The sequence below is a fragment of the Oncorhynchus masou genome, chromosome 21 (assembly GCF_036934945.1).
Source record: "Oncorhynchus masou masou isolate Uvic2021 chromosome 21, UVic_Omas_1.1, whole genome shotgun sequence".
Lineage (NCBI taxonomy): Eukaryota > Metazoa > Chordata > Actinopteri > Salmoniformes > Salmonidae > Oncorhynchus > Oncorhynchus masou.
Window position 1 is genome coordinate 42,679,172 of NC_088232.1, and position 27,122 is coordinate 42,706,293.

Here is a 27,122-nt window from a genome sequence, read left to right on the forward strand (position 1 = left end):
CCCCCCCTTTCCCAGATATTTAGTGTGTTCTCCCCAGGCATTTAGTGTGTTCTCCCCGGGCATTTAGTCTGTTCTCCCCAGGCATTTAGTCTGTTCTCCCCAGGCATTTAGTGTGTTCTCCCCGGGCATTTAGTCTGTTCTCCCCAGGCATTTAGTGTGTTCTCCCCAGGCATTTAGTCTGTTCTCCCCAGGCATTTAGTCTGTTCTCCTCGGCCATTTAGTGTGTTCTCCTCGGCCATTTAGTGTGTTCTCCTCGGCCATCTAGTCTGTTCTCCCCAACCATTTAGTCTGTTCTCCCCAGTCATTTATTCTGTTCTCATCAGCCATTTAGTCTGTTCTCCCCAGCCATTTAGTGTGTTCTCCCCAGTCATTTAGTCTGTTCTCCCCAGTCATTTAGTCTGTTCTCATCAGCCATTTAGTCTGTTCTCCCCAGCCATTTAGTCTGTTCTCCCCAGTCATTTAGTCTGTTCTCCCCAGCCATTTAGTCTGTTCTCCCCAGTCATTTAGTCTGTTCTCCCCAGTCATTTAGTCTGTTCTCCCCAGCCATTTAGTCTGTTCTCCCCAGTCATTTAGTCTGTTCTCCCCAGTCATTTAGTCTTTTCTCCCCAGTCATTTGTCTGTTCTCCCCAGTCATTTAGTCTGTTCTCCCCAGCCATTTAGTGTGTTCTCATCAGCCATTTAGTCTGTTCTCCCCAGTCATTTAGTCTGTTCTCCCCAGTCATTTAGTCTTTTCTCCCCAGCCATTTAGTCTGTTCTCCCCAGCCATTTAGTCTGTTCTCCCCAGTCATTTTTTCTCCCCAGCCATTTAGTCTGTTCTCCCCAGTCATTTTTTCTCCCCAGCCATTTAGTCTGTTCTCCCCAGTCATTTAGTCTGTTCTCCCCAGTCATTTAGTCTGTTCTCCCCAGTCATTTAGTCTGTTCTCCCCAGTCATTTAGTCTGTTCTCATCAGCCATTTAGTGTGTTCTCATCAGCCATTTAGTCTGTTCTCCCCAGCCATTTAGTCTGTTCTCCCCAGCCATTTAGTCTGTTCTCCCCAGCCATTTAGTCTGTTCTCCCCAGCCATTTAGTCTGTTCTCCCCAGCCATTTAGTCTGTTCTCCCCAGTCATTTAGTCTGTTCTCCCCAGCCATTTAGTCTGTTCTCCCCAGCCATTTAGTCTGTTCTCCCCAGCCATTTAGTCTGTTCTCCCCAGCCATTTAGTCTGTTCTCCCCAGCCATTTAGTCTGTTCTCCCCAGCCATTTAGTCTGTTCTCCCCCGCCATTTAGTCTGTTCTCCCCAGCCATTTAGTCTGTTCTCCCCAGTCATTTAGTCTGTTCTCCCCAGCCATTTAGTCTGTTCTCCCCAGCCATTTAGTCTGTTCTCCCCAGCCATTTAGTCTGTTCTCCCCAGCCATTTAGTCTGTTCTCCCCAGTCATTTAGTCTGTTCTCCCCAGCCATTTAGTCTGTTCTCCCCAGCCATTTAGTCTGTTCTCCCCAGCCATTTAGTCTGTTCTCCCCAGCCATTTAGTCTGTTCTCATCAGCCATTTAGTCTGTTCTCCCCAGTCATTTTTTCTCCCCAGTCATTTAGTCTGTTCTCCCCAGCCATTTAGTCTGTTCTCCCCAGCCATTTAGTCTGTTCTCCCCAGCCATTTAGTCTGTTCTCCCCAGTCATTTTTTTCTCCCCAGCCATTTAGTCTGTTCTCCCCAGCCATTTAGTCTGTTCTCCCCAGCCATTTAGTCTGTTCTCCCCAGCCATTTAGTCTGTTCTCCCCAGTCATTTTTTCTCCCCAGTCATTTAGTCTGTTCTCCCCAGTCATTTTTTCTCCCCAGTCATTTAGTCTGTTCTCCCCAGCCATTTAGTCTGTTCTCCCCAGCCATTTAGTCTGTTCTCCCCAGCCATTTAGTCTGTTCTCCCCAGCCATTTAGTCTGTTCTCATCAGCCATTTAGTCTGTTCTCCCCAGCCATTTAGTCTGTTCTCCCCAGTCATTTAGTCTGTTCTCCCCAGTCATTTTTTCTCCCCAGTCATTTAGTCTGTTCTCCCCAGCCATTTAGTCTGTTCTCCCCAGTCATTTAGTCTGTTCTCCCCAGCCATTTAGTCTGTTCTCCCCAGCCATTTAGTCTGTTCTCCCCAGCCATTTAGTCTGTTCTCCCCAGTCATTTTTTCTCCCCAGCCATTTAGTCTGTTCTCCCCAGCCATTTAGTCTGTTCTCCCCAGCCATTTAGTCTGTTCTCCCCAGCCATTTAGTCTGTTCTCCCCAGCCATTTTTTCTCCCCAGCCATTTAGTCTGTTCTCCCCAGCCATTTAGTCTGTTCTCCCCAGCCATTTAGTCTGTTCTCCCCAGCCATTTAGTCTGTTCTCCCCAGTCATTTTTTCTCCCCAGCCATTTAGTCTGTTCTCCCCAGCCATTTAGTCTGTTCTCCCCAGTCATTTTTTCTCCCCAGCCATTTAGTCTGTTCTCCCCAGCCATTTAGTCTGTTCTCATCAGCCATTTAGTCTGTTCTCCCCAGTCATTTTTTCTCCCCAGTCATTTAGTCTGTTCTCCCCAGCCATTTAGTCTGTTCTCCCCAGCCATTTAGTCTGTTCTCCCCAGCCATTTAGTCTGTTCTCCCCAGCCATTTAGTCTGTTCTCCCCAGCCATTTAGTCTGTTCTCCCCAGCCATTTAGTCTGTTCTCCCCAGCCATTTAGTCTGTTCTTCCCAGCCATTTAGTCTGTTCTCCCCAGTCATTTAGTCTGTTCTCATCAGCCATTTAGTCTGTTCTCCCCAGCCATTTAGTCTGTTCTCCCCAGTCATTTAGTCTGTTCTCCCCAGTCATTTAGTCTGTTCTCCCCAGTCATTTAGTCTGTTCTCCCCAGTCATTTAGTCTGTTCTCCCCAGCCATTTAGTCTGTTCTTCCCAGCCATTTAGTCTGTTCTCCCCAGTCATTTAGTCTGTTCTCCCCAGCCATTTAGTCTGTTCTTCCCAGCCATTTAGTCTGTTCTCCCCAGTCATTTAGTCTGTTCTCCCCAGCCATTTAGTCTGTTCTCCCCAGTCATTTTTTCTCCCCAGTCATTTAGTCTGTTCTCCCCAGCCATTTAGTCTGTTCTTCCCAGCCATTTAGTCTGTTCTCCCCAGTCATTTAGTCTGTTCTCATCAGCCATTTAGTCTGTTCTCCCCAGTCATTTAGTCTGTTCTCATCAGCCATTTAGTCTGTTCTCCCCAGCCATTTAGTCTGTTCTCCCCAGTCATTTAGTCTGTTCTCCCCAGCCATTTAGTCTGTTCTCCCCAGCCATTTAGTCTGTTCTCCCCAGTCATTTAGTCTGTTCTCCCCAGCCATTTAGTCTGTTCTCATCAGCCATTTAATCTAGGTTGGTGTGTATGGGGATGAAACCTGGGGTTGGTGTGTTTTGGTCTGAGGCCTGGGGTTGGTGTGTGTGGGGCTGAAACCAGGGGTTGGTGTGTATGGGGCTGAAACCAGGGTTGGTGTGTATGGGTCTGAGGCCAGGGTTGGTAAGTATGGGGTGAAACCAGGGGTTGGTGTGTATGGGGTGAAACCTGGGTTGGTGTGTTTGGGTCTGAGGCCTGGGGTAAGTATGGGGCTGAAACCAGGGGTTGGTGTGTATGGGGCTGAGGCCAGGGTTGGTAAGTATGGGGTGAAACCTGGGTTGGTGTGTTTGGGTCTGAGGCCTGGGGTTGGTGTGTATGGGGCTGAAACCAGGGGTTGGTGTGTATGGGGCTGAGGCCAGGGTTGGTAAGTATGGGGTGAAACCTGGGTTGGTGTGTTTGGGTCTGAGGCCTGGGGTTGGTGTGTATGGGGCTGAAACCAGGGGTTGGTGTGTATGGGGCTGAGGCCAGGGTTGGTAAGTATGGGGTGAAACCTGGGTTGGTGTGTTTGGGTCTGAGGCCTGGGGTAAGTATGGGGCTGAAACCAGGGTTGGTGTGTATGGGTCTGAGGCCAGGGTTGGTGTGTATGGGGCTGAAACCAGGGGTTGGTGTGTGTGGGGCTGAAACCAGGGGTTGGTGTGTATGGGGCTGAAACCAGGGGTTGGTGTGTATGGGGCTGAAACCAGGGTTGGTAAGTATGGGGTGAAACCTGGGTTGGTGTGTTTGGGTCTGAGGCCTGGGGTTGGTGTGTGTGGGGCTGAAACCTGGGTTGGTGTGTATGGGGCTGAAACCTGGGTTGGTGTGTATGGGGCTGAATGTATGGGAGGTGATGTATCTTACCTGCCAAGCCCAGGGTTGAAGCCATAGTGGAGCTCCTGACACTGGTCACACCTGCGTCCTCCCACCGAGGGGTCAACACACACACACTGCCCCATCTGGCCGCCACACAGCTGTCCTGACGAGCCCACCGGGTGACAGTCACACTCCACACACACGCTCACCTCAGACCCCAACTCTGACACAGAAAGGAAGTAACCTGGAAGCAAATCAAATGGGTCTGAAATTAGAGACAACACCTATCTATGACCATACATACACAATACATTATACACAGAATGTTCTTGTTCCAATTTTGCCATAACCAAACCTGTAGTCAAGTGATGGAGCAGCAATAGACACCATTTGTGACAAACACATCATTGAGGAGAGGCCTAAAAGAAGGAGCATATTGGAATGATATCCAATCTAACTCTATTAGGGTTGCAAAATCCATAAACATTTCCAAAATTCTGATTTCCTGAATATTCTCTCCATGAATATTCCAACCAGAAATGTGGAATTCCTGATTATTTTGGGATGCTACCAGAATTGAACCCTTGGTTTAATCTGTAATGCCTTTTGGATAAGGACATGTCATGCCATTCATCTTTTCTGGTATTGACTGTATAGACCTATATCTGACCACCTATTCCAGGGATCATCAACTAGATTCAGCCGCAAGCCAATTGTCTTATTGAGGGGAGGGTCACGGGCCATAACATAATTACAAATCATTTGTAGACTGCATATTGACAGCAAGAAGCCCAAACAAATATCATATTCTATTAAAATTGAACCATTTCAAACCTTGCTTACATTTGAATAAGATCACACATCTCTCTATAATGTGTGTGAATATTTTGGAACGAATGTTTAAAATTAAAATAACTTTATTTGCTGGTGTTTTAACAGTCTTTTATGTCCCAGCTCCAAGTGACTTTCATTTTGGACATCTGTTCCAAAGAATTCCCACGCATAATAGAGAGATACAGGGGGGATAACAAGTATTTGATACACTGCTGATTTTGCAGGTTTTCCTACTTGCATGTAGAGGTCTGTAATTTTTTTTATCATAGGTACACTTCAACTGTGAGGAATCTAAAACAAAAATCCAGAAAATCACATTGTATGATTTTTAAGTAAATAATTTGCATTTTATTGCATGACATAAGTATTTGATCACCTACCAACCAGTAAGAATTCCAGCTCTCACAGACCTGTTAATTTTTCTTTAAGAAGCCCTCCTATTCTCCCCTCATTACCTGTATTAACTGCACCTGTTTGAACTCGTTACCTGTATAAAAGACACCTGTCCACACACTCAATCAAACAGACTCCAACCTCTCCACAATGGCCAAGACCAGAGAGCTGTGTAAGGACTTCAGGGATAAAATTGTAGACCTCCACATGGTTGGGATGGGCTACAGGACAATAGGCAAGCAGCTTGGTGAGAAGGCAACAGCTGTTGGCGCAATTATTAGAAAATGGAAGAAGTTCAAGAGGACGGTCAATCACCCTCGGTCTGGGGCTCCATGCAAGATCTCACCTCATGGGGCATCAATGATCATGAGGAAGGTGAGGGATAAGCTCAGAATTACACGGCAGAACCTGGTCAATGACCTGAAGAGAGCTGGGACCACAGTCTCAAAGAAAACCATTAGTAACACACTCCGCCGTCATGGATTAAAATGCTGCAGTGCATGCAAGGTCCCCCTGCTCAAGCCAGCGCATGTCCAGGCCCGTCTGTTTTTCAATGACCATCTGGATGATCCAGAGGAGGAATGGGAGAAGGTCATGTGGTCTGATGAGACAAAAATAGAGCTTTTTGGTCTAAACTCCACTCGCCGTGTTTGGAGGAAGGAGAAGGATGAGTACAATCCCAAGAACACCATCCCAGCCGTGAAGCATGGAGGAGGAAACATCATTCTTTGGGGATGCTTTTCTGCAAAGGGGGCAGGATGACTGCACCGTATTGAGGGGAGGATGGATGGGGCCATGTGTCGTGAGATCTTGGCCAACAACCTCCTTCCCTCAGTAAGAACATTGAAGATAGGTTGTGGCTGGGTCTTCCAGCATGACAACGACCCGAAACACACAGCCAGGGCAACTAAGGAGTGTCTCCGTAAGAAGCATCTCAAGGTTCTGGAGTGGCCTAGCCAGTCTCCAGACCTGAACCCAATAGAAAATCTTTGGAGGGAGCTGAAAGTCCGTATTGCCCAGTGACAGCCCCGACACCTGAAGGATCTGGAGAAGGTCTGTATGGAGGAGTGGGCCAAAATCCCTGCTGCAGTGTGTGCAAACCTGGTCAAGAACTAAAGGAAATGTATGATCTCTGTAATTGCAAACAAAGGTTTCTGTACCAAATATTAAGTTCTGCTTTTCTGATGTATCAAATACTTATGTCATGCAATAAAATGCAAATTAATTACTTAAAAATCATACAATGTGATTTTCTGGATTTTTCTTTTAGATTCCGTCTCTCACAGTTGAAGTGTACCTATGATAAAAATGACAGACCTCTACATGCTTTGTAAGTAGGAAACACTGCCGATTTTGCAGGTTATCACAATCCTTGTTATCCCCACTGTATCTCTCTATTATGCGTGGGAATTCTTTGGAACAGATGTCCAAAATGAAAGTCACTTGGAGCTCCCCACTGTATATGTGATTGTATTCAAAAAACCTGGAGCCCAAATTCAGCCCGTGGGCCGACAGTTGGGAACCCTGCCATACACCTACCACAGGGCTTAAGAGGCACAACCATGTCTCAACTTGTGTGTGTCTGTTTGGCCCCTGAATGTGCTGTGGTGAGTATTACAGTAAACATGCTGGTTCATCTACGTTACTAACACAGTTCAGCAGCTGCTACTAATGGCCCCCCACACACACACAAACAAACCAACACACACAGACAGAGGTGAAGAAGTGAAAGATGTTGCCATGGTCTGTGCTCTCAAAGGTGCAGTTGACTGCATCAGGCAGCGGAGCCCCAATCGTCGATTGGTGAGTTGGCACTGGGCACATGAGGGATGGCCTGTAGGTAAGCAAGCTAAACGCTAATGCACTAATGCCCACAGTGAATGCCAAGCACTCATCATCATTCCCCAGGACAAAGCACAGACACACACACAAATAGACACACACACACACACACATGCATACACACGCACCCACAAACACACACACACACATATACACACATATACACACATACGCAGGCACACGACAACACCGCCAGGAGCCAAGAAACAAAAAGACACACTACAGGGACCATCCATCCATCAGACCGAGAGAAAAGAACAGACCGAGGGTGTGATTGGAAAGAGAGAGACAGGAACAAAGGGAGTGAAAGAGGAGTGTGTTGAGAATTGTGGTAAACAGCATGGCAGCTTGTCGTCAATGCCAGAGCTGAGATGCTTCAGTGTAATGAGCTGGGAGTTGTGTGCGTCGATACTTATTCAACAGTAAGTATAAAGTATTACTGTCATATACATCTCTTCTCCTACAGAATTAAAGGTGTGAGAAAGAGAGATAAACACAAACAATCTGTCCACAGAGTTAAAGGTGTGAGTAAGAGAGATAAACACAAACAATCTGTCTACAGAGTTAAAGGTGTGAGTAAGAGAGATAAACACAAACAATCTGTCCACAGAGTTAAAGGTGTGAGTAAGAGAGATAAACACAAACAATCTGTCTACAGAGTTAAAGGTGTGAGTAAGACAGATAAACACAAACAATCTGTCCACAGAGTTAAAGGTGTGAGTAAGAGAACATTCTGATGTTAAGCACTTCTACCATTGCAAACCAGTTGGGTAGATTTATGAACAAACATAAGCACACACACACACACACACACTCACCTGGCCTACATCTACCGCAATCCCTTCCGCGGCGCGTGGACACACACACACACTGCCCGGTGTCCTCGTCACACATCGCCCCCTCCACTGTTCCCGTGGGGTCACACACACACGGAACACACCCCTGGGATGACCCCTGGGGGTCAAAGGTCATGTTGTAGTAGGGGTCAGGTGTGAGGTCATCGTAGAGTTCAGAGGTCGTGTTGTAGTAGTGTAGGGAGCAGCGTGTACACTGGGCACCCTCCACCCCTTCCTTACAGGGACACTGGGAGTTGACGGGGTCACACACACCCCCCTTCAAGGTGCCGCGGAGGTCACACGCACACGCCAGACACCCCAAGGAGTTCCTCCTCTCCAGGCTGTGGTAACCACGGCGACACGAGTCGCAGCGTAGTCCCTCAGTGTTTTCCTAAGTGATATATAAAAAATGACTAGTAGATAAGATAATTATGAGTAATAGATGTCAGTAAACATATTCTCACACACTCACCTTACACACACACTGTCCAGTCTCTGGGTCACACACAGACCCAGGTACGGTCCCGTCAGGCGAGCAGAGACACGGGATGCAGGAGCCCGCCTGATGGAGGCCATAGAGGCCCCTGGCACAGGAGTCACAGTGCTGGCCCCCCACTCCCTCCCTGCACTCACACTGGCCCCCCTCCGGCTCACAGAAGGGGTTGAGGGACCCCACCTGGTCACAGTCACACCCCACACAGCCATCAAGATGAGAGGAATTTAACAGCTTGTAGCCATAGTCACACCTGTCACAGGTACGACCTGAGAGAGAGAGAGAGAGATAGAAAGGAGAGAAAGCGAGGCGAGAGAGAGAAAGAGAGAGAGATAGAGAGAGATAAAGTGTACAGGGTACAGGATAGACAGAGAGATGCAATGTTAACACATTCCAAACTCAAAGCTCTGAAAGATGCAATCTGCAATACAACAACGAAGTGACTACCTTAGCCTTCTCATTGAATAATTTAATGTAGAGGATGTCTATATTAACAGCAATAAAAACTGGACCTTTCCCTCCTTAAAATACAGCCTGGTTAAATATCTGTACGACTGACTGGTGCTTGGCCATAACCACCCATTCTTACAGCTAGACTCATCTATCTCCATCATCATCACTTTGACTAACAGAACTAGTTTATGTCTTAACCTAGATATTTTTTAAACGTAATATAGTGCTATATCAACAAATAAGTAATTGTGTGAAAAATTACAAGGGTGTGTGTTTGCACGTGTGTGTGTAAAGTCAGAAAAACGGAATCATTAGGCCACCAGGGCGTCTGTGATGATGGATCACCCTCCTCAGGCAGAACACTTCATTTCACTGAGAGAAAATAAATAAATGAACAACTACAAGAGAGAGAGAGAGAGAGAGATGTGTGTAGAAATAACAGTGAGGCAGAGAGAGAGGTATTACACCCTCTCAGTGGAGTATAGTCTACATGGATTCCAACTAGCGTCATATTGGGGCTGTATTAAAATATCTCAAATATGCACAGGCAACGCTGGTTATTAGAACATACCATAGCTATTCCCTGACAGGCAATCTATCCCTAATGTTAGCCAGGCAGCCCCGGGGCAGAGCCGTTTAGACGCAGGAGTACCAGTGCCCCAGCCACTTGGCATTTCAGCTCCACTCCCAACCCACTGCCCACAACCTGTTTAATGAATGTATAGATATTAATGTATTTCTGCCGGCCCATATTTCAAACCAGTGGTTATAGCAGCACGGTGAAGGATACGGCGGAGTTGAACAATGTGGTGGGGCTGGGTTGGTGTGAGTGAGTGAGTGAGTGAGTGAGTGAGTGAGTGAGTGAGTGAGTGAGTGAGTGAGTGAGTGAGTGAGTGAGTGAGTGAGTGAGTGAGTGTGTGTGTGTGCGTGCGTGCGTAGTGTGTAGTGCGTAGTGTGTAGTGTGTAATGTGTAGTGTGCGTGTATCATGGTAATGGATACAGTACGAACAATACTGTGATATACACCCCTGTCTGGAAAACACAGGACTTTCTCTGTACTGATGGTATGATGGTTGTATGTTGTATCCTAATCCTTTGGCCCTGTCCTGGGGTATCATCGGATGGGGCCACAATGTCTCCTGACCCCTCCTATCTCAGCCTCCAGTATTTATGCTGCAGGAGTTTATGTGTCGGGGGGCTAGGGTCAGTTTGTTATATCTGGAGTACTTCTCCTGTCTTATCCGGTGTCCTGTGCGAATTGAAGTATGCTCTCTCTAATTCTCTTTCTTTCTTTCCTTCTTTCTTTCTTTCTTTCTTTCTTTCTTTCTTTCTTTCTCTCGGAGGACCTGAGCCCTAGGACCATGCCTCAGGACTACCTGGCATGATGACTCCTTGCTGTCCCCAGTCCACCTGACCGTGCTGCTGCTCCAGTTTCAACTGTTCTGCCTGCGGCTATGGAAGCCTGATCTGTTCATCGGACGTGCTACCTGTACCAGACCTGCTGTTTTCAACTCTCTAGAGACAGCAGGAGCGGTAGAGACACTGAATGATCGGCTATGAAAAGCCAACTGACATTTACTCCTGAGGTGCTGATTTGTTGCACCCTCGACAACCACTGTGATTACTATTATCTGACCCTGCTGGTCATTTATGAACATTCTAACATCTTGGCCATGTTCTGTTATAATCTCCACCCGGCACAGCCAGAAGAGGACTGGCCACCCCTCACAGCCTGGTTCCTCTCTAGGTTTCTTCCTAGGTTCAGTCCTTTCTCGGGAGTTTTTCCTAGCCACTGTGCTTCTACACCTGCATTGCTTGCTGTTTGGGGTTTTAGGCTGGGTTTCTGTACAGCACTTTGAGATATCAGCTGATGTAAGAAGGGCTTTATAAATACATTGATTTAATGATGGTTGTATGGTTCCTATTAATAACAAAACCTACTATTGACACGGCTAACCTTTACCTGCAAATGAGATGTTAACTCTGACATAGTGTATTTTTCTGGCTCTATTGTATACTTGTGTTGTTGTTTATTTAGCTTTTGTTTACATTCATAATGCTCACTAACATTTACATTTAAGTCATTTAGCAGACGCTCTTATCCAGAGCGACTTACAAATTGGACTAACTGTGGTTGTAGGGTGGTTCTTCTGCAGCTTTGGTTTAGAGTAACATCGTGAAGCCAAATGAACTGGAGAACGATCAGGCAGTCACAACATGATTCCTGGAATAGTTTTGTAGTGTTCTATTTGTTACATGCAACTCAGTTTGGATTATGTTCATTGCAGTGCACTGCTGCTCCTACAGGCCTGCTGTACTACAGCCATTAACATCCAGCAAAACAACAGTAACCAGGACAGTGACAGAGTGTGTGTATTAATGAAGAGGTTCACATTCTTCTATCTATTAAATAAGAGTAATGACACCTACTATCTGGGTCGGCTCTGCTGTTTACCATTAAATCATAGGTAAGTGCGAGTGGTTGTGAGTGTGTGTGTTTTGGTGTGTGTCTGCGTGAGCCAGCACACGCGTGTATCTCTACAGTTTGCATGTGTTGGGGCATGCCCCACCCCCATCTTGCTCCTCAGCCAACAGAGAGTTCTCAGCTATACTATTCGTGGCTGTTTATTTACCACCACAGACAGATGCTGGCACTAAGTCCGCACTCAGTCAGCTGTATAAGGAAATAAGAAAACAGGAAACCACTCACCGAGGTGGCGCTCCTAGTGGCCGGGGCCTTTAATGCAGGGAAACTTAAATCAGTTTTACTAAATTTCTATCAACGTGATAAATGTGCAACCAGAGGGAAAACAATTCTAGATCACCTGTACTCCACACACAGAGACGCGTACAAAGCTCTCCCTTGCTCTCTATTTGGTAAATCCGAACACAACTCTATCCTCCTGATTCCTGCTTACAAGCTCAAATTAAAGCAGGAAGAACCAGTGACTCGGTCTATAAAAAAGTGGTCAAATGAAACAGGTGCTAAACTACAAGACTGTTTTGGTATCACAGACTGGAACATGTTCCCGGGATTCTTCTGATGACATTGAGGAATACACCACATCAGTCACTGGCTTTATCAATAAGTGCATTGAGGACGTCGTCCCCACAGTAACTGTACGTACATACCTCAACCAGAAGCCATGGATTACAGGCAACATTCACACTGAGCTAAAGGGTAGAGCTGCCCCTTTCAAGGTGCGGGACTCTAACCTGGAAGCTTACAAGAAATCCCGCTATGCCCTGTGACGAACCATCAAACAGGCAAAGCGTCAATAAAGGACTAAGATTTAATCATACTACACCGGCTCCAACGCTCTTCGGATGTGGCAGGGCCTGCAAACTATTAAAGACTATAAAGGGAAGCACAGCCGCGAGCTGCCCTGTGACACGAGACTACCAGACGAGCTAAATCACTTCTATGCTCGCTTTGAGGCAAGCAAAACTGAGGCATGCATGAGAGCATCAGCTGTTCCGGACAACTGTGTGATCACGGTCTCCGTAGCCGACGTGAATAAGACCGTTAAACAGGTCAACATACACAAGGCTGCGGGCCAGACGGATTACCAGGATGTGTGCTGCGGGCATGTGCTGACCAACTGGCAGGTGTCTTCACTGACATTTTCAACATGTCCCTGATTGAGTCTGTAATACCAACATGCTTCAAGCAGACCACCATAGTCCCTGTGCCTAAGGGGGGCAGGGCAGCCTAGTGGTTAGAGTGTTGGACTAGTAACCGGAAGGTTGCAAGTTCAAACCCCGAGCTGGTACAAATCTAACCCACTGTTCCTAGGCCGTCATTGAAAATAAGAATGTGTTCCTAATTGACTTGCAAAGTTAAATAAGGTTAAAAAAAATATTTAAAAAATGACTACAGACCCACAGCACTCACATCCGTAGTGCTTTGAAAGGCTGGTAATGGCTCACATCAACACCATTATCCCAGAAACCCTAGACCCTGTCCAATTTGCATACCGCCCAAATAGATCCACAGATGATGCAATCTCTATTGCACTCCACACGGCCCTTTCCCACCTGGACAAAAGGAACACCTACGTGTGAATGCTGTTCATTGACTACAGCTCAGCGTTCAACACCATATTACCCTCAAAGCTCATCACCAAGCTAAGGATCCTGGGACTAAACACTTCCCTCTGCAACTGGATCCTGGACTTCCTGACGGGTCGCCCCAGATGGTGAGGGTAGGTAGCAACACATCTGCCACGCTGATCCTCAACACTGGAGCTCCACATGGGTGCGTGCTCAGGCCCCTCCTGTACTCCCTGTTCACCCACGACTGCGTGGCCAGGCACGACTCCAACACCATCATTAAGTTTGCTGACGACACAACAGTGGTAGGCCTGATCACAGACAACGACGAGACAGCCTATGGGGAGGAGGTCAGAGACCTGGCCGTGTGGTGCCAGAATAAAAACCTATCCCTCACCGTAACCAAGACGAAGAAGATAATTGTGGACTACAGGAAAAGGAGCACCGAGCACGTCCCCATTCTCATCAACGGGGCTGTAGTGAGGCAGGTTGAGAGCTTCAAATTCCTAGGTGTCCACATCAGGGGAGAGGGGGAGAGAGAGGGAGAAGAGAGAAAGAGAGATAGAGAGGGAGAAGAGAGAAAGAGAGATAGAGGGGGCGAAGAGAGAAAGATGGATAGAGGGGGAGAGAGAGGGAGAAGAGAGAAAGAGAGAGAGGGGGGAACAACAGATAAGGAGAGGAAAGTAGGGAGAGCAGAAAGATAGAGAAGAGGATGAAGCGAGAGAGAGATAGAGAGGGAGAGAAAGAGAGAGAAAAGAGAGTGAGAGAGGAGAGAGTGAGAGAAGAGAGAAGAGAGAAACAGAGAAGAGAGAGAGAAAGGAGAGAGAGAAAAGAGAGGAGCGAGAGAGAAAGAGAGAGAGTGATGTGTGTAGAAATAACAGCGAGGCAGAGAGAGAGAGAGGCCTCCCATGTGCTCCTATGACCAGAGCCATCACCCAGAAGTGCTAACTTGCTACCTACCGATTACGTGTGTCTTGCATTGGCACCGTCCTGACTGCTGGTGACAGGTGCCGTTGTCTCCCTGGGTGCCTGCAGTGCTGCAGCCACACGGCAGACAGCCCTCAGGGCCCAATGGCTGCAGAGAGTAGAATCCAACCTGACACGCATCACACCGCCTGCCAGACACATGCCTCTTACACTTACACTGGCCCCCCACCTAGAGAGAATAGGAGAGGGGGATGGAGGGAGAGGGGGAGGTAGGGGGAGGGAGGGATGGAGGAAGGGAGAGGGTGAAGAGAGAAAAAGAGAGAGGGGGAATGAGAGGAGTGCGGGAGAGAGAGAGAAAGAGGAGGGGGAGATGAGTAGGGGCGGAGAGAAGGGAGGAGAGGAGCGAGGAGAGGAAGAGATGGAGAGACATGTTACCAATTAGTCCACCTATGCAGCAGTGCATTGTGGGAGCGTGTCATGGATGGGCAGCTCGTACTCACCGAGGCCTCTCAATTATTTTGAATGAGGGAGGAGGAGAGAAGGATGAGGAGGGTAGGTTAAAGTGGTCATAGCACCTGAGAAACTGAGGGGCAGTGTGTGTGTGTGTGTGTGTGTGTGTGTGTGTGTGTGTGTGTGTGTGTTGAGAAGTGCTTGCATTGTTTGTTTGTTTGTGTGTTTGGTTAGATGTTTGGTTAGTTGGCTACGTATTGCACCAAAAGAACATGACATACAAACCAAACCAATCGAGCTCAGCATTGGACCCTAGACAACGGCTATGTCCCAAATTATCTCTCCATCCTCCCAAAGTATGCACTTGTTCACTTCCCTACACTGATCAGAAATATGGTGGAAACTCCCAGGAGCCCCTGACTCCACCAAAGCAGTGAAAGAGAAAGGAAATATTAGAGGGAAAGACATGAATCTATGGAGCTATAGAGGGAATCATCCTTCACTGGGAGAGTTTACAACAGATACTATTCTCCTTGGGACTGACCCTCAGATTGATTTTGAATTTGTCATCCACTGTCTCTGTCGACATCACCTGTCTCTCCAGAATGGCCCCCGTGATATTCAGCTAAAGAGAGAGGGGGGGGTTCTCTCTAGAAGGCTAGGAGCAGTACTGACACTTGTACATACTCACTCTCAGTCTCCCACATCACACAGCTATATAACCTGATCGATGGCTCTGGGAGGCTCTATTCTGGTCCTGGAGGGCCAAAACACTTCTGGTTTTCTCCTCTCCTTCCAATCAGGGACTAATTCAGACCTGGGGCACCAGGTGTGTGCAATTAACTACCAGGTAGGCCTGATACTGAATAGCCCTGGTCTATGGTAAACTAAGGTATGGGAATACTAGAAGGGGAGAGAGGAGGAAGAGAAAGAAGGAGGGATGAGGAGAAAGAAAAGGGAGGAGGAGGAAGAGGAGAAGGAGGAAGAAGACGAGAAGAAAGAAAGGGAAGCCTATCTGGTGACACTCCAGACTACTGTTGATTATGCCTACAGGAGGGGTCAGGTAGAGTGAAGGAGGTAGAATCTGGTGACACCAGACTGACGTTGATTATGCCTACAGGAGGAGTCAGGTAGAGTGAAGGAGGTAGAATCTGGTGACACCAGACTGACGTTGATTATGCCTACAGGAGGAGTCAGGTAGAGTGAAGGAGGAAGAATCTGGTGACACCAGACTGACGTTGATTATGCCTACAGGAGGAGTCAGGTAGAGTGAAGGAGGTAGAATCTGGTGACACCAGACTGACGTTGATTCTGCCTACAGGAGGGGTCAGGTAGAGTGAAGGAGGAAGAAAAGGAAAAATAATAGGTTCTTACCGGGTGACACTCCAGACTACCGTTGATGGAGCCAGGTGTGTAACAGTCACATGGTTGACACACAACCTCTGACCTGGGGTCAGCAACCACCTCCCTGTAGAACTGACTAACACAGGACTCACAGCTACGACCTGGAAGGAGAGAGAGTTGGGAGAGAATGAGAGATAGAGGGAGGGAGGGAGGGAGGGGGGACAGAGGAGAGAAGGAGAGAGAGAAAGGGTGGGGAGAACAGAGAGAGAGGGGGGGATGAAAGGGTGAGAGATAAAGGAGGGGGTGGAGGGTAAGGGGTAGAGGTGAGAGGTGAGTGATTGGGTGTGCGTAGGTGTGTGAGGTGGTAGAGGCAGGGGTGGAGGGTAAGGGGTAGAGGTGAGAGGTGAGTGATTTAGTGGGCATAGGTGTGTGAGGTGGTAGAGGCAGTGGTGGAGGGTAAGGGGTAGAGGTGAGGGATAGGGTGGGCGTAGGTGTGTGAGGTGGTAGAGGCAGGGGTGGAGGGTAAGGGGTAGAGGTGAGTGATAGGGTGGGCGTAGGTGTGTGAGGTGGTAGAGGCAGGGGTGGAGGGTAAGGGATAGAGGTGAGTGATTGAGTGGGCGTAGGTGTGTGAGGTGGTAGAGGCAGGGGTGGAGGGTAAGTGTAAGGGGTAACTCATTAGAATTCAATCACACACTATATAAAACTCAAAATGTAGATTAAAAAGCTGAAGAGTCTCTAGAGATGTCCACTGTGTGTGCGCACACGTGTGTGTGTGTGTGTGTATGTGTGTGTTTGTGTGTGTGTGAGTGTGAGTGTGTGAGTGTATGTGTGTGCGTGTGAGTGTGTGAGTGTATGTGTGTGCGTGTGAGTGTGTGTGTGAGTGTGTGAGTGTATGTGTGTGTGTGAGTGTGAGAGTGTGTGAGTGTATGCGTGTGTATGTGTGTGCGTGTGAGTGTATGCGTGTGTGTGTGTGTGTGTGTGTGTGTGTGTGTGTGTGTGTGTGTGTGTGTGTGTGTGTGTGTGTGTGTGTGTGTGTGTGTATACCATACTGAAAAAAATATATAAATGCAACATGTAAAGTGTTGGTCCCATGTTTCATGAGCTGAAATAAAAGATCCCAGAAATGTTCCATATGCACAAAAAGCATATTTTTTCATAAATCATGTTTATACATTTGTTTACATCCTTGTTAGTGATCATTTCTCCTTTGCCAAGATAATCCATCCACCTGACAGGTGTGGCATATCAAGAAGCTGATTAAACAGCATGATCATTACACAGGGGCACCTTGAGCTGGGGACAATAAAAGGCCACTCTAAAATGAGCAGTTTTGTCACACAACACAATGCCACAGATGTGTCAACTTTTGAGTGAGCGTGCAACTGGCGTGCTGACTGCAGGAATGTCCTCCAGAGCTGTTCCAGATAATTTAATGTTAATTTCTCTACCATAAGTCGATTCCAACATCAACCGCCAATATCCAGCAACTTCTCACTTCTCACAGCCATTGAAGAGGAGTGAGACAACATTCCACAGGCCACAATCAACCTGCTGATCAAGATATGTCACGCTGCATGAGGCAAATGGTGGTCACACCAGATACTGACTGGTTTTATGATCTAAGCCCTTACCTTTTTTTTAAGGTACCTGGGACCAACAGATGCATATCTGTATTCACAGTCACGTGAAATCCATAGATTAGGGCCTCATGTATTTATTTCAATTGACTGATTTCCTCATATGAACTGTAACTCAGTAAAACCTTTCAAATTGTTGCATGTTGCGTTTATATTTTTGTTCAGTATAGTTACATACCTGTAGTATTGTGCATACAGTCGTCACACAACCCTCCCCCTCCTCTGTAGTGTTCAGTGGGGTGGGCGTCAGCTGTGATGTCATAGTGACAGGAAAGGGCGTGGCCATGGCAGTCACATGGTCGACAGCTGTAGGCTTGGACCTGGTCACCTGACCTGAAGGGTTTGTCATTGTAGAGTGGGGCACAGCGCTGGCACTGAAACACACACACATAAATAATTAACAGACAAACAGAACGAAAACATGTATCAAATGTATGTTTTATGTACAGTAACTAAGTATAAAGTGTTTTTTTCTCTATTCAATTATAACAAAACGGACATCTCAGAGGACCTCTGTTAGACAAGTGAGAAAAACAGAGCGTTGACAACAGAGAGCAACAGGGGTAGAATAGAGCACAAACAACATATTCCCCTTATGCACCTTTATTACAGAGAGAAACAGTACACATTCACAATCGGCTGTCATTCATTGTGTTGCCATTGTGTCATGAATATATAAAACTCCACCCTCACTCTCCTGTATTCACATTGAAATGTACAGACACACCATAGGGAAATCAGGTAGGGAAATTAAAAGTGACTTTCAACAACAGCATCTTTAAAATAGGCCACTTTTATGTCAAAACAAGCATGTCGAGGTGTGAGGCGTAGAGGAAAAGGAAGGAATGAAAAATGTATGTTTGTGTTGGCGCTGAAACGCCGATGGTCTTTGATTCTGTTCTGCAGTCAGTACAAATTATGGTGGACAAGAGGAGCATCAAATGGAATGATTAAAAATGTATTAAAAAACATGGGGCTCCCTGGTGACACATGCACACACTCAAACCTGTGCTGCTATGCTGCTGTCTGACACACAGAGATGGAGGAAGGAGAGAGAGAGGGAGGGAGGGATGAGGGGGGAGGGAGGGATGAGGGGCGAGGGAGGGAGGGAGGGAGGGATGAGGGGCGAGGAGAGGGAGTGGGTAGAAGGAGGGATAGCTTATAGAGAGGGAGAGGCAGGACAGAAGGAAGAGAAAGAAAAGGGGGAGCGGGAGATAGAAAAGGGGAAGAAGAGAGAGATGGAGGGGGGAAGAAGAGAGAGATGGAGGGGGGAAGAAGACACATTGAGGCAGATTGGGGCTGAAAGTCCTGCTGAGTGGAGGGCCTCAAGTCCACAGGGAATCACTAACCCAGGGAGAGAGAGAGAGAGAGAAAGAGAGAGAGAGAGAGAGAGAGAAAGAGAGAGAGAAAGAGAGAAAGAAAGAGACGGTAGGAGATGGGGTAACAGCAGAGAGAGAGAGAGAGAGAGAGAGAGACGGTAGGAGATGGGGTAACAGCAGAGGGAGAGAGAGAGAGAGAGAAAGAGACGGTAGGAGATGGGGTAACAGCAGAGGGAGAGAGAGAGAGAGAGAGAGAGAGAGACGGTAGGAAATGGGGTAACAGCAGAGGGAGAGAGAGAGAGAGAGAGAGACGGTAGGAGATGGGGTAACAGCAGAGGGAGAGAGAGAGAGAGAAAGAGACGGTAGGAGATGGGGTATCAGCAGAGGGAGAGAGAGAGAGAGAGAGAGAGAGAGAGAGAGAGACGGTAGGAGATGGGGTAACAGCAGAGAGAGAGAGAGAGAGAGAGAGGCGGTAGGAGATGAGGTAACAGCAGAGGGAGAGAGAGAGAGAGAAAGAGACGGTAGGAGATGGGGTAACAGCAGAGGGAGAGAGAGAGAGAGAGAGAGAAAGAGAGAGAGAGAAAGAGACGGTTGGAGATGGGGTAACAGCAGAGGGAGAGAGAGAGAGAGAGAGAAAGAGAGAAAGAGAGAGAGAGAGAAAGAAAGAGACGGTAGGAGATGGGGTAACAGCAGAGTCAGAGAGAGAGAGAGAGAGAGAGAGAGAGAGAGAGAGAGAGACGGTAGGAGATGGGGTAACAGCAGAGAGAGAGAGAGAGAGAGAGAGACGGTAGGAGATGGGGTAACAGCAGAGAGAGAGAGAGAGAGAGAAAGAGACGGTAGGAGATGGGGTAACAGCAGAGGGAGAGAGAGAGAGAGAGAAATAGAGAGAGAGAAAGAGACGGTAGGAGATGGGGTAACAGCAGAGGGAGAGAGAGAGAGAGAGAGAGAGAAATAGAGAGAGAGAAAGAGACGGTAGGAGATGGGGTAACAGCAGAGGGAGAGAGAGAGAGAGAGAGAGAGAGAAAGAGAGAGAGAGAGAGAGAAAGAAAGAGACGGTAGGAGATGGGGTAACAGCAGAGGGAGAGAGAGAGAGAGAGAGAGAGAGACGGTAGGAGATGGGGTAACAGCAGAGGGAGAGAGAGAGAGAGAGAGAAAGAGACGGTAGGAGATGGGGTAACAGCAGAGGGGGAGAGACATGGCTCTCAAGAGAAGACAGGCTATGTGCTCACTGCCCACAAAATGAGGTGGAAACTGAGCTGCACTTCCTAACCTCCTGCCCAATGTATGACCATATTAGAGACATATTTCCCTCAGATTACACAGATCCACAAAGAATTCGAAAACAAATCCGATTTTGAAAAACTCCCATATCTACTGGGTGAAATTCCACAGTGTGCCATCAGAGCAGCAAGATTTGTGACCTGTTGCCACGAGAAAAGGGCAACCAGTGAAGAACACGCACCATTGTAAATACAACCCATATCTATGCTTATTTAGTTTATCTTGTGTCCTTAACCATTTGTACATTGTAAAAACACTGTATATATATATAATATGACATTTGTAATGTCTTCATTGTTTTGAAACTTCTGTATGTGTGATGTCTACTGTTAATTTTTATTGTTTATTTCACTTTATATATTATCTACCTTACTTGCTTTGGCAATGTTAACACATGTTTCCCATGCCAATAAAGCCCCTTGAATTGAATTGAATTGAGAGAGACAGTCGGAGATGGGGTAACAGCAGAGGGAGAGAGCCGCACCCTCTACAACATATATATCAACGAATTGGTGAGGGCACGAGAACAGTGCAGCACTCAGCCTCACACTACTAGAATCTGAAGTTAAATGTCTACTGTTTGCTGATGATCTGGTGCTTCTGTCATCAACCAAGGAGGGCCTACAGCAGCACCTAGATCTTCTGCACAGATTGTGTCAGACCTGGGCCCTGACAGTAAATCTCAGTAAGACAAAAATAATGGTGCTCCTAAAAAGGTCCAGTCAACAGGACCACGAATACAAATTCCATTTAGACACCGTTGCCCTAAAGCACACAAAAATCTATACATACCTTGGCCTAAACATCAGCACCACAGGTAACTTCCACAAAGCTGTGAACGATTTGAGAGACCAGGCAAGAGGGCCTTCTCCGCCATCAAAAGATAACATCAAATTCGATATACCAATTAGGATCTGGCTAAAAATACTTGAATCAGTTATAGAACCCATTGCCCTCTATGGTTGTGAGGTCTGGGGTCCGCTCACCAACCAAGAATTCACAAAATGGGACAAACTGCATGCAGAATTCTGCAAAAATATATTCTGTGTACCCAGACCTTTCATAACAAATCCATCACCTACAGAGAGATGAACCTGAAGAAGCGTCCCCTAAGCAAGCTGTTCCTGGGGCATTGTTCACAAACACACCCTACAGAGTCCCAGGACAGAAACACAATTAGACCCAACCAAATCATGAGAAAACAAAAAGATAATTACTTGACACATTGGAAAGAATTAACAAAAAACTGAGCAAACAAAAATGTGATTTGGTCCTAAACAGAGAGCACACAGTGGCAGAATACCTGACCACTGTGACTGACCCTAAACAGAGAGCACACAGTGACAGAATACCTGACCACTGTGACTAACCCAAAATGAAGGAAAGCCTTGACTATGTACAAACTCAGTGAGCATAGCCTTGCTATTGAGAGGCCGTAGGCAGACATGGCTCTCAAGAGAAGGCAGGCTATGTGCAAACTGAGCTGCACTTCCTAACCTCCTGCCCAATGTATGACCATATTAGAGACACATATTTCCCTCAGATTACACAGATCCACAAAGAATTATAAAACAAATCCAATTTTGATAAACTCCGATATCTATTGGGTGAAATACCACAGTGTATCATCACAGCAGCAAGATGTGTGACCTGTTGCACATCATTACAACACTGTATGTAGCCATAATATGACATTTGAAATGTCTCTATTCCTTTGGAACTTCTGGGAGTGTCATGTTTCTGTACATTTTTTACTGTTTATTCCACATCTGTTTATTATCTATTTCACTTGCTTTGGCAATGTTCACATATGTTTCCTATGCCAATAAATCCCTTTGAATTGAATTGAGTGAGTGAGAGAAAGAGAGAAAGCAAGAGAGAGTGAGAGAGAGTGAGTTAGAGAGGGGTGACAGGAGAAAAGAAGAGGAACACACACCAAGTCTCTCCACAATATCTCCTTACCACGTCAAATCCGGGCGAGACAGATATAGGAAGCCACTATAATAAATGCCTGTTAGCCCATACAGAACAGTACAGTACCTGTCAGCCCATACAGAACAGTACAGTACCTGTTAGCCCATACAGAACAGTACAGTACCTGTCAGCCCATACAGAACAGTACAGTACCTGTCAGCCCATACAACAGTACAGTACAGTACCTGTTAGCCCATACAGAACAGTACAGTACCTGTCAGCCCATACAGAACAGTACAGAACAGTACCTGTCAGCCCATACAGAACAGTACAGTACAGTACCTGTCAGCCCATACAGAACAGTACAGTACCTGCCAGCCCATACAGTACAGTACAGTACCTGTCAGCCCATACAGAGCAGTACCTGTCAGCCCATACAGAACAGTACAGTACCTGTTAGCCCATACAGAACAGTACAGTACCTGCCAGCCCATACAGAGCAGTACATGTCATCCCATACAGAACAGTACAGTACCTGTTAGCCCATACAGAACAGTACAGTACCTGTCAGCCCATACAGAGTAGTACAGTACCTGTCAGCCCATTCAGAGCAGTACAGTACCTGTTAGCCCATACAGAACAGTCCAGTACCTGTCAGCCCATACAGAACAGTCCAGTACATGTCATCCCATACATAACAGTACAGTACCTGTTAGCCCATACAGAACAGTACAGTACCTGTCAGCCCATACAGAGTAGTACAGTACCTGTCAGCCCATACAGAACAGTACAGTACAGTACCTGTCAGCCCATACAGAACAGTCCAGTACATGTCATCCCATACATAACAGTACAGTACCTGTTAGCCCATACAGAACAGTACAGTACCTGTCAGCCCATACAGAACAGTACAGTACCTGTCAGCCCATACAGAACAGTACAGTACCTGTCAGCCCATACAGAACAGTAAAGTACCTGTCAGCCCATACAGAACAGTACAGTACATGTCAGCCCATACAGAACAGTACAGTACCTGTCAGCCCATACAGAACAGTACAGTACGTGTCAGCCCATACAGAACAGTAAAGTACCTGTCAGCCCATACAGAACAGTACAGTACAGTACCTGTTAGCCCATACAGAACAGTACAGTAAAGTACCTGTCAGCCCATACAGAACAGTACAGTACCTGTCAGCCCATACAGAACAGTACAGTACGTGTCAGCCCATACAGAACAGTAAAGTACCTGTCAGCCCATACAGAACAGTACAGTACAGTACCTGTTAGCCCATACAGAACAGTACAGTAAAGTACCTGTCAGCCCATACAGAACAGTACAGTAAAGTACCTGTCAGCCCATACAGAACAGTACAGTACCTGTCAGCCCATACAGAACAGTACAGTACCTGTCAGCCCATACAGAACAGTACAGTAAAGTACCTGTCAGCCCATACAGAACAGTACAGTACCTGTCAGCCCATACAGAACAGTACAGTACCTGTCAGCCCATACAGAACAGTACAGTACCTGTCAGCCCATACAGAACAGTACAGTAAAGTACCTGTCAGCCCATACAGAACAGTACAGTACCTGTCAGCCCATACAGAACAGTAAAGTACCTGTCAGCCCATACAGAACAGTACAGTACCTGTCAGCCCATACAGAACAGTACAGTAAAGTACCTGTCAGCCCATACAGAACAGTACAGTACCTGTCAGCCCATACAGAACAGTACAGTACCTGTCAGCCCATACAGAACAGTACAGTACCTGTCAGCCCATACAGAACAGTACAGTACCTGTCAGCCCATACAGAACAGTACAGTAAAGTACCTGTCAGCCCATACAGAACAGTACAGTACCTGTTAGCCCATACAGAACAGTACAGTACCTGTCAGCCCATACAGAGTAGTACAGTACCTGTCAGCCCATACAGAGTAGTACAGTACCTGTTAGCCCATACAGAACAGTACAGTACGTGTTAGCCCATACAGAACAGTACAGTACCTGTCAGCCCATACAGAACAGTACAGTACCTGTCAGCCCATACAGAGTAGTACAGTACCTGTTAACCCATACAGAACAGTACAGTACCTGTCAGCCCATACAGAACAGTACAGTACCTGTTAGCCCATACAGAACAGTACAGTACCTGTCAGCCCATACAGAACAGTACAGTACCTGTTAGCCCATACAGAACAGTACAGTACGTGTTAGCCCATACAGAGCAGTACAGTACCTGTTAGCCCATACAGAACAGTACAGTACCTGTCAGCCCATACAGAACAGTACAGTACCTGTCAGCCCATACAGAGTAGTACAGTACCTGTTAACCCATACAGAACAGTACAGTACCTGTCAGCCCCTACACAACAGTACAGTACAGTACCTGTTAGCCCATACAGAACAGTACAGTACCTGCACACCAACCAACATGGAGACAGTACATTACACTCAGGGAACATACTATGTGTTAAGCATGGGACGAAGAACCACTGAGAGAGATAAGATAATTCATCGCACACAGACACACTCACACACAGGCATCCCTGAGATTACGTTATCTAGCCTGGGTGACAGTCTGTTTCTGTGTCAGCTAGCTCCTTAAACACACTAATATATTCATTGGGATCTCTTTTCCTTACAAAGTTACACATGGCATTACAAAAACATACATGCTTCTGCATGTCTAAGACATGAATATGATTTTAAAGACTTCAATGATTTATCTGTGTGTGTAGGTGTTTGAACAGGGCTCAGGCCGTCATTCCCATTGGGTGATTATTAAGTGGATCTGATGAAGCAGCGGGGGGGTTCTCCTGAGACATCACACACACATTGACGCACACAGGCACATACTCTCGCTAACGAGCACGGGTCTGTCTGGGGAGGTGTGTATTCACAGGCAGGCGTCCCTGACAGTTAAAACAGGCCTCCATTAGCATGCGTTGTCTGGATCTCCTTGTTCCTCACCGCTTCACAAATCAAAGCTGCTTTTCATTCCTCACTTCCAAGAGAAATCCCTCTCTACGTCTCTCTCTTTCTTTCTTTCTTCATCCCTCTCCCTCCTCTCCTCCTCCTCTCTCATAGCTATGTGTGCCGCACACATTAGCATAGCAAATGAAAGAGAAAGGTTTTTGGGGGCATTCATTCTCTCTCTATGAATTCTGAAGTGCTGCGCTGCTGCTGGTTGGGATAGCAGCACACATTCTTTATGTAGAAATCAACATTGGTGATGCTTTGTGGTATTTCTGGAATTGTTAGTATTTCATGGCCACAGAATCATTCCTGGGCACTCTCTTTCCTCACCTCTCCGTGATAGCTGATGTGTGTTGAGAATTCTGACCAAAAATAGCTGCCTTGGCATCAACCTGTACGGTAGTGGACGAGGTGAGCTTCCCCCATAAAATCAAACCAAGCTGTATATGAAAAATAATAGAGTGACCTGACATAATGTCTGTGTATCAATTACAAATCAATAAGTTATGACAGAGTAATCACAGTTATTGATTGATAATGCTAAACTGATGACTGTGAGATGGAGATAATCACATGTATTAATTGAAATCACTAGAGATGGGGGGGGGGGGTATAGGAATAACCATTGTCTTTGTGTTAAACTGCTAGAGGAAATTGCTGAGTTTGGATTTATCTTAATAGAGATCGTTCGTGGTTCTATCTAACCCCATTCTGAATGCCATGGCCAATTTCACGCTCCCCTGGAAAGATCGTGGCATCCATGTGCGCCACAGTTAACCTTTGTCGCTGGTGAAAATGTGCTGCTTTAGCATGCTTTACCAACAGAGACCGTGGCCTCTACTAACTGTCAGTATGGATCAGACACACACCTTAAGCGCTCCTTCCTTTATTCTCTTCCTCGCTGTCTCCTTCCTTCTTTTTTTCTAATTTACCCACAGTCGAGAGACACTCCCTCTTCCTCATGTCTTTCTTTCTCTGCCTCTCCTTCCGCTCTGTTTGTTGCTTGTCTCCGTGTTACAAAGCTGAAACTACCAGTGAATTAGAATAAGAAAAGTAGGCATGTCCACTTGCACTCGTGTGTCTGCATACTTTGTGTGTATATTGTGTATGTGTGTGTACTTGCATGTCAAGTGTGTGTGTGTGTGTGTCTTGGCCCTCTTCTCCTACCTCTCCAGTGATCATCATTCTGACACATGTCTGACCATCTCGGCCATTTTAATGTCACTGTGGAAATTCTGCAGCTGAGCAGAGCAGCCATCACGGCCCGGCCTCGATCTAACTCTACAGGATGCATGCAATATTTATGTCTAATATCTCAGGCTCAGCCTGCTGCTGCATGTCTCAACATTACACTGACACACAGCAGAAGCTTCACCACTCAACAGAGGCTCTCAGACCTGTACACAGATAAACAAACACACTAGGGTTGGAGGATATGGCCTTCAAATCAAATCTTAATTTTGTAAAAATTAAACCTTTTCTGTAATTAAGCTTTCTTGCACAATTAAAGGTCAATACACTGCATTTCAAAGAGTCAGGAATAATCTAATGAATTCAGGACTTGTAAAATTATATGTAGGCTAAAAATAAGCCTTCTGCAACCAATAGACCCAACAACGTTGGGACTGGTGTCCGGACTGCTTTTTCTCCACCAAATCTCCATATCCCTACCGCAAGCTCTGAACCTTTTCCCCTGGATCAGCACAGCTAGCTAGCTGCTATCCAAGTGGCTACTCCTGGCTAACATCTCTGTTCCGAAGCAAGCAACAGTTAGCTGGGAACTAGCCTCATGCTTGGCCCATCACCCAGCTTGCTGAATAGGTCCATCACCCACTCCTTGGGCTACAATGCCTATTTTGCCATTTGGCCTGGACCCCTATTGCTGCCGACACGGAGCCCTGCTGATCCATCACGACTGGTCTGCCGACGTAACCATCCGAGGGGGGTAAAACAGACTGTTCCGTCACGACGTCCCTCTGAGGCCCTTCTGCTAGCCTGCAAACCCTGGCCCGCTAGCTGTCTGAATCGCCGTGTCTCCAGCTTGCCTAGCTACTCACTGGTCCCTATGATCACTCGGCTACGCATGCCTCTCCCTAAAGTCAATATGCCTTGTCCATTGCGGTTTTGGTTAGTGATTAATATCTTACTTCCCTGTAGAGCCTCCAGCCTCCTGCTCAATATGCCTTAGCTAGCCCTTTTGTTCCAACTCCCTCACATGCGGTGACCTTACC

General features: G+C 46.7%; 1 protein-coding gene across 1 annotated transcript in view; it reads right to left on the reverse strand.

Moving 5' to 3' along the window:
- The window catches only part of LOC135507509 (usherin-like), a 474,271-nt gene that overhangs the window by 350,125 nt on the left and 97,024 nt on the right, over nt 1-27,122 (reverse strand). Inside the window, 6 exon segments of the mRNA XM_064927019.1 lie at nt 4,186-4,381; nt 8,025-8,433; nt 8,515-8,804; nt 14,002-14,197; nt 15,793-15,923; nt 17,578-17,773. Coding sequence (XP_064783091.1) covers nt 4,186-4,381; nt 8,025-8,433; nt 8,515-8,804; nt 14,002-14,197; nt 15,793-15,923; nt 17,578-17,773 — 1,418 coding nt within the window.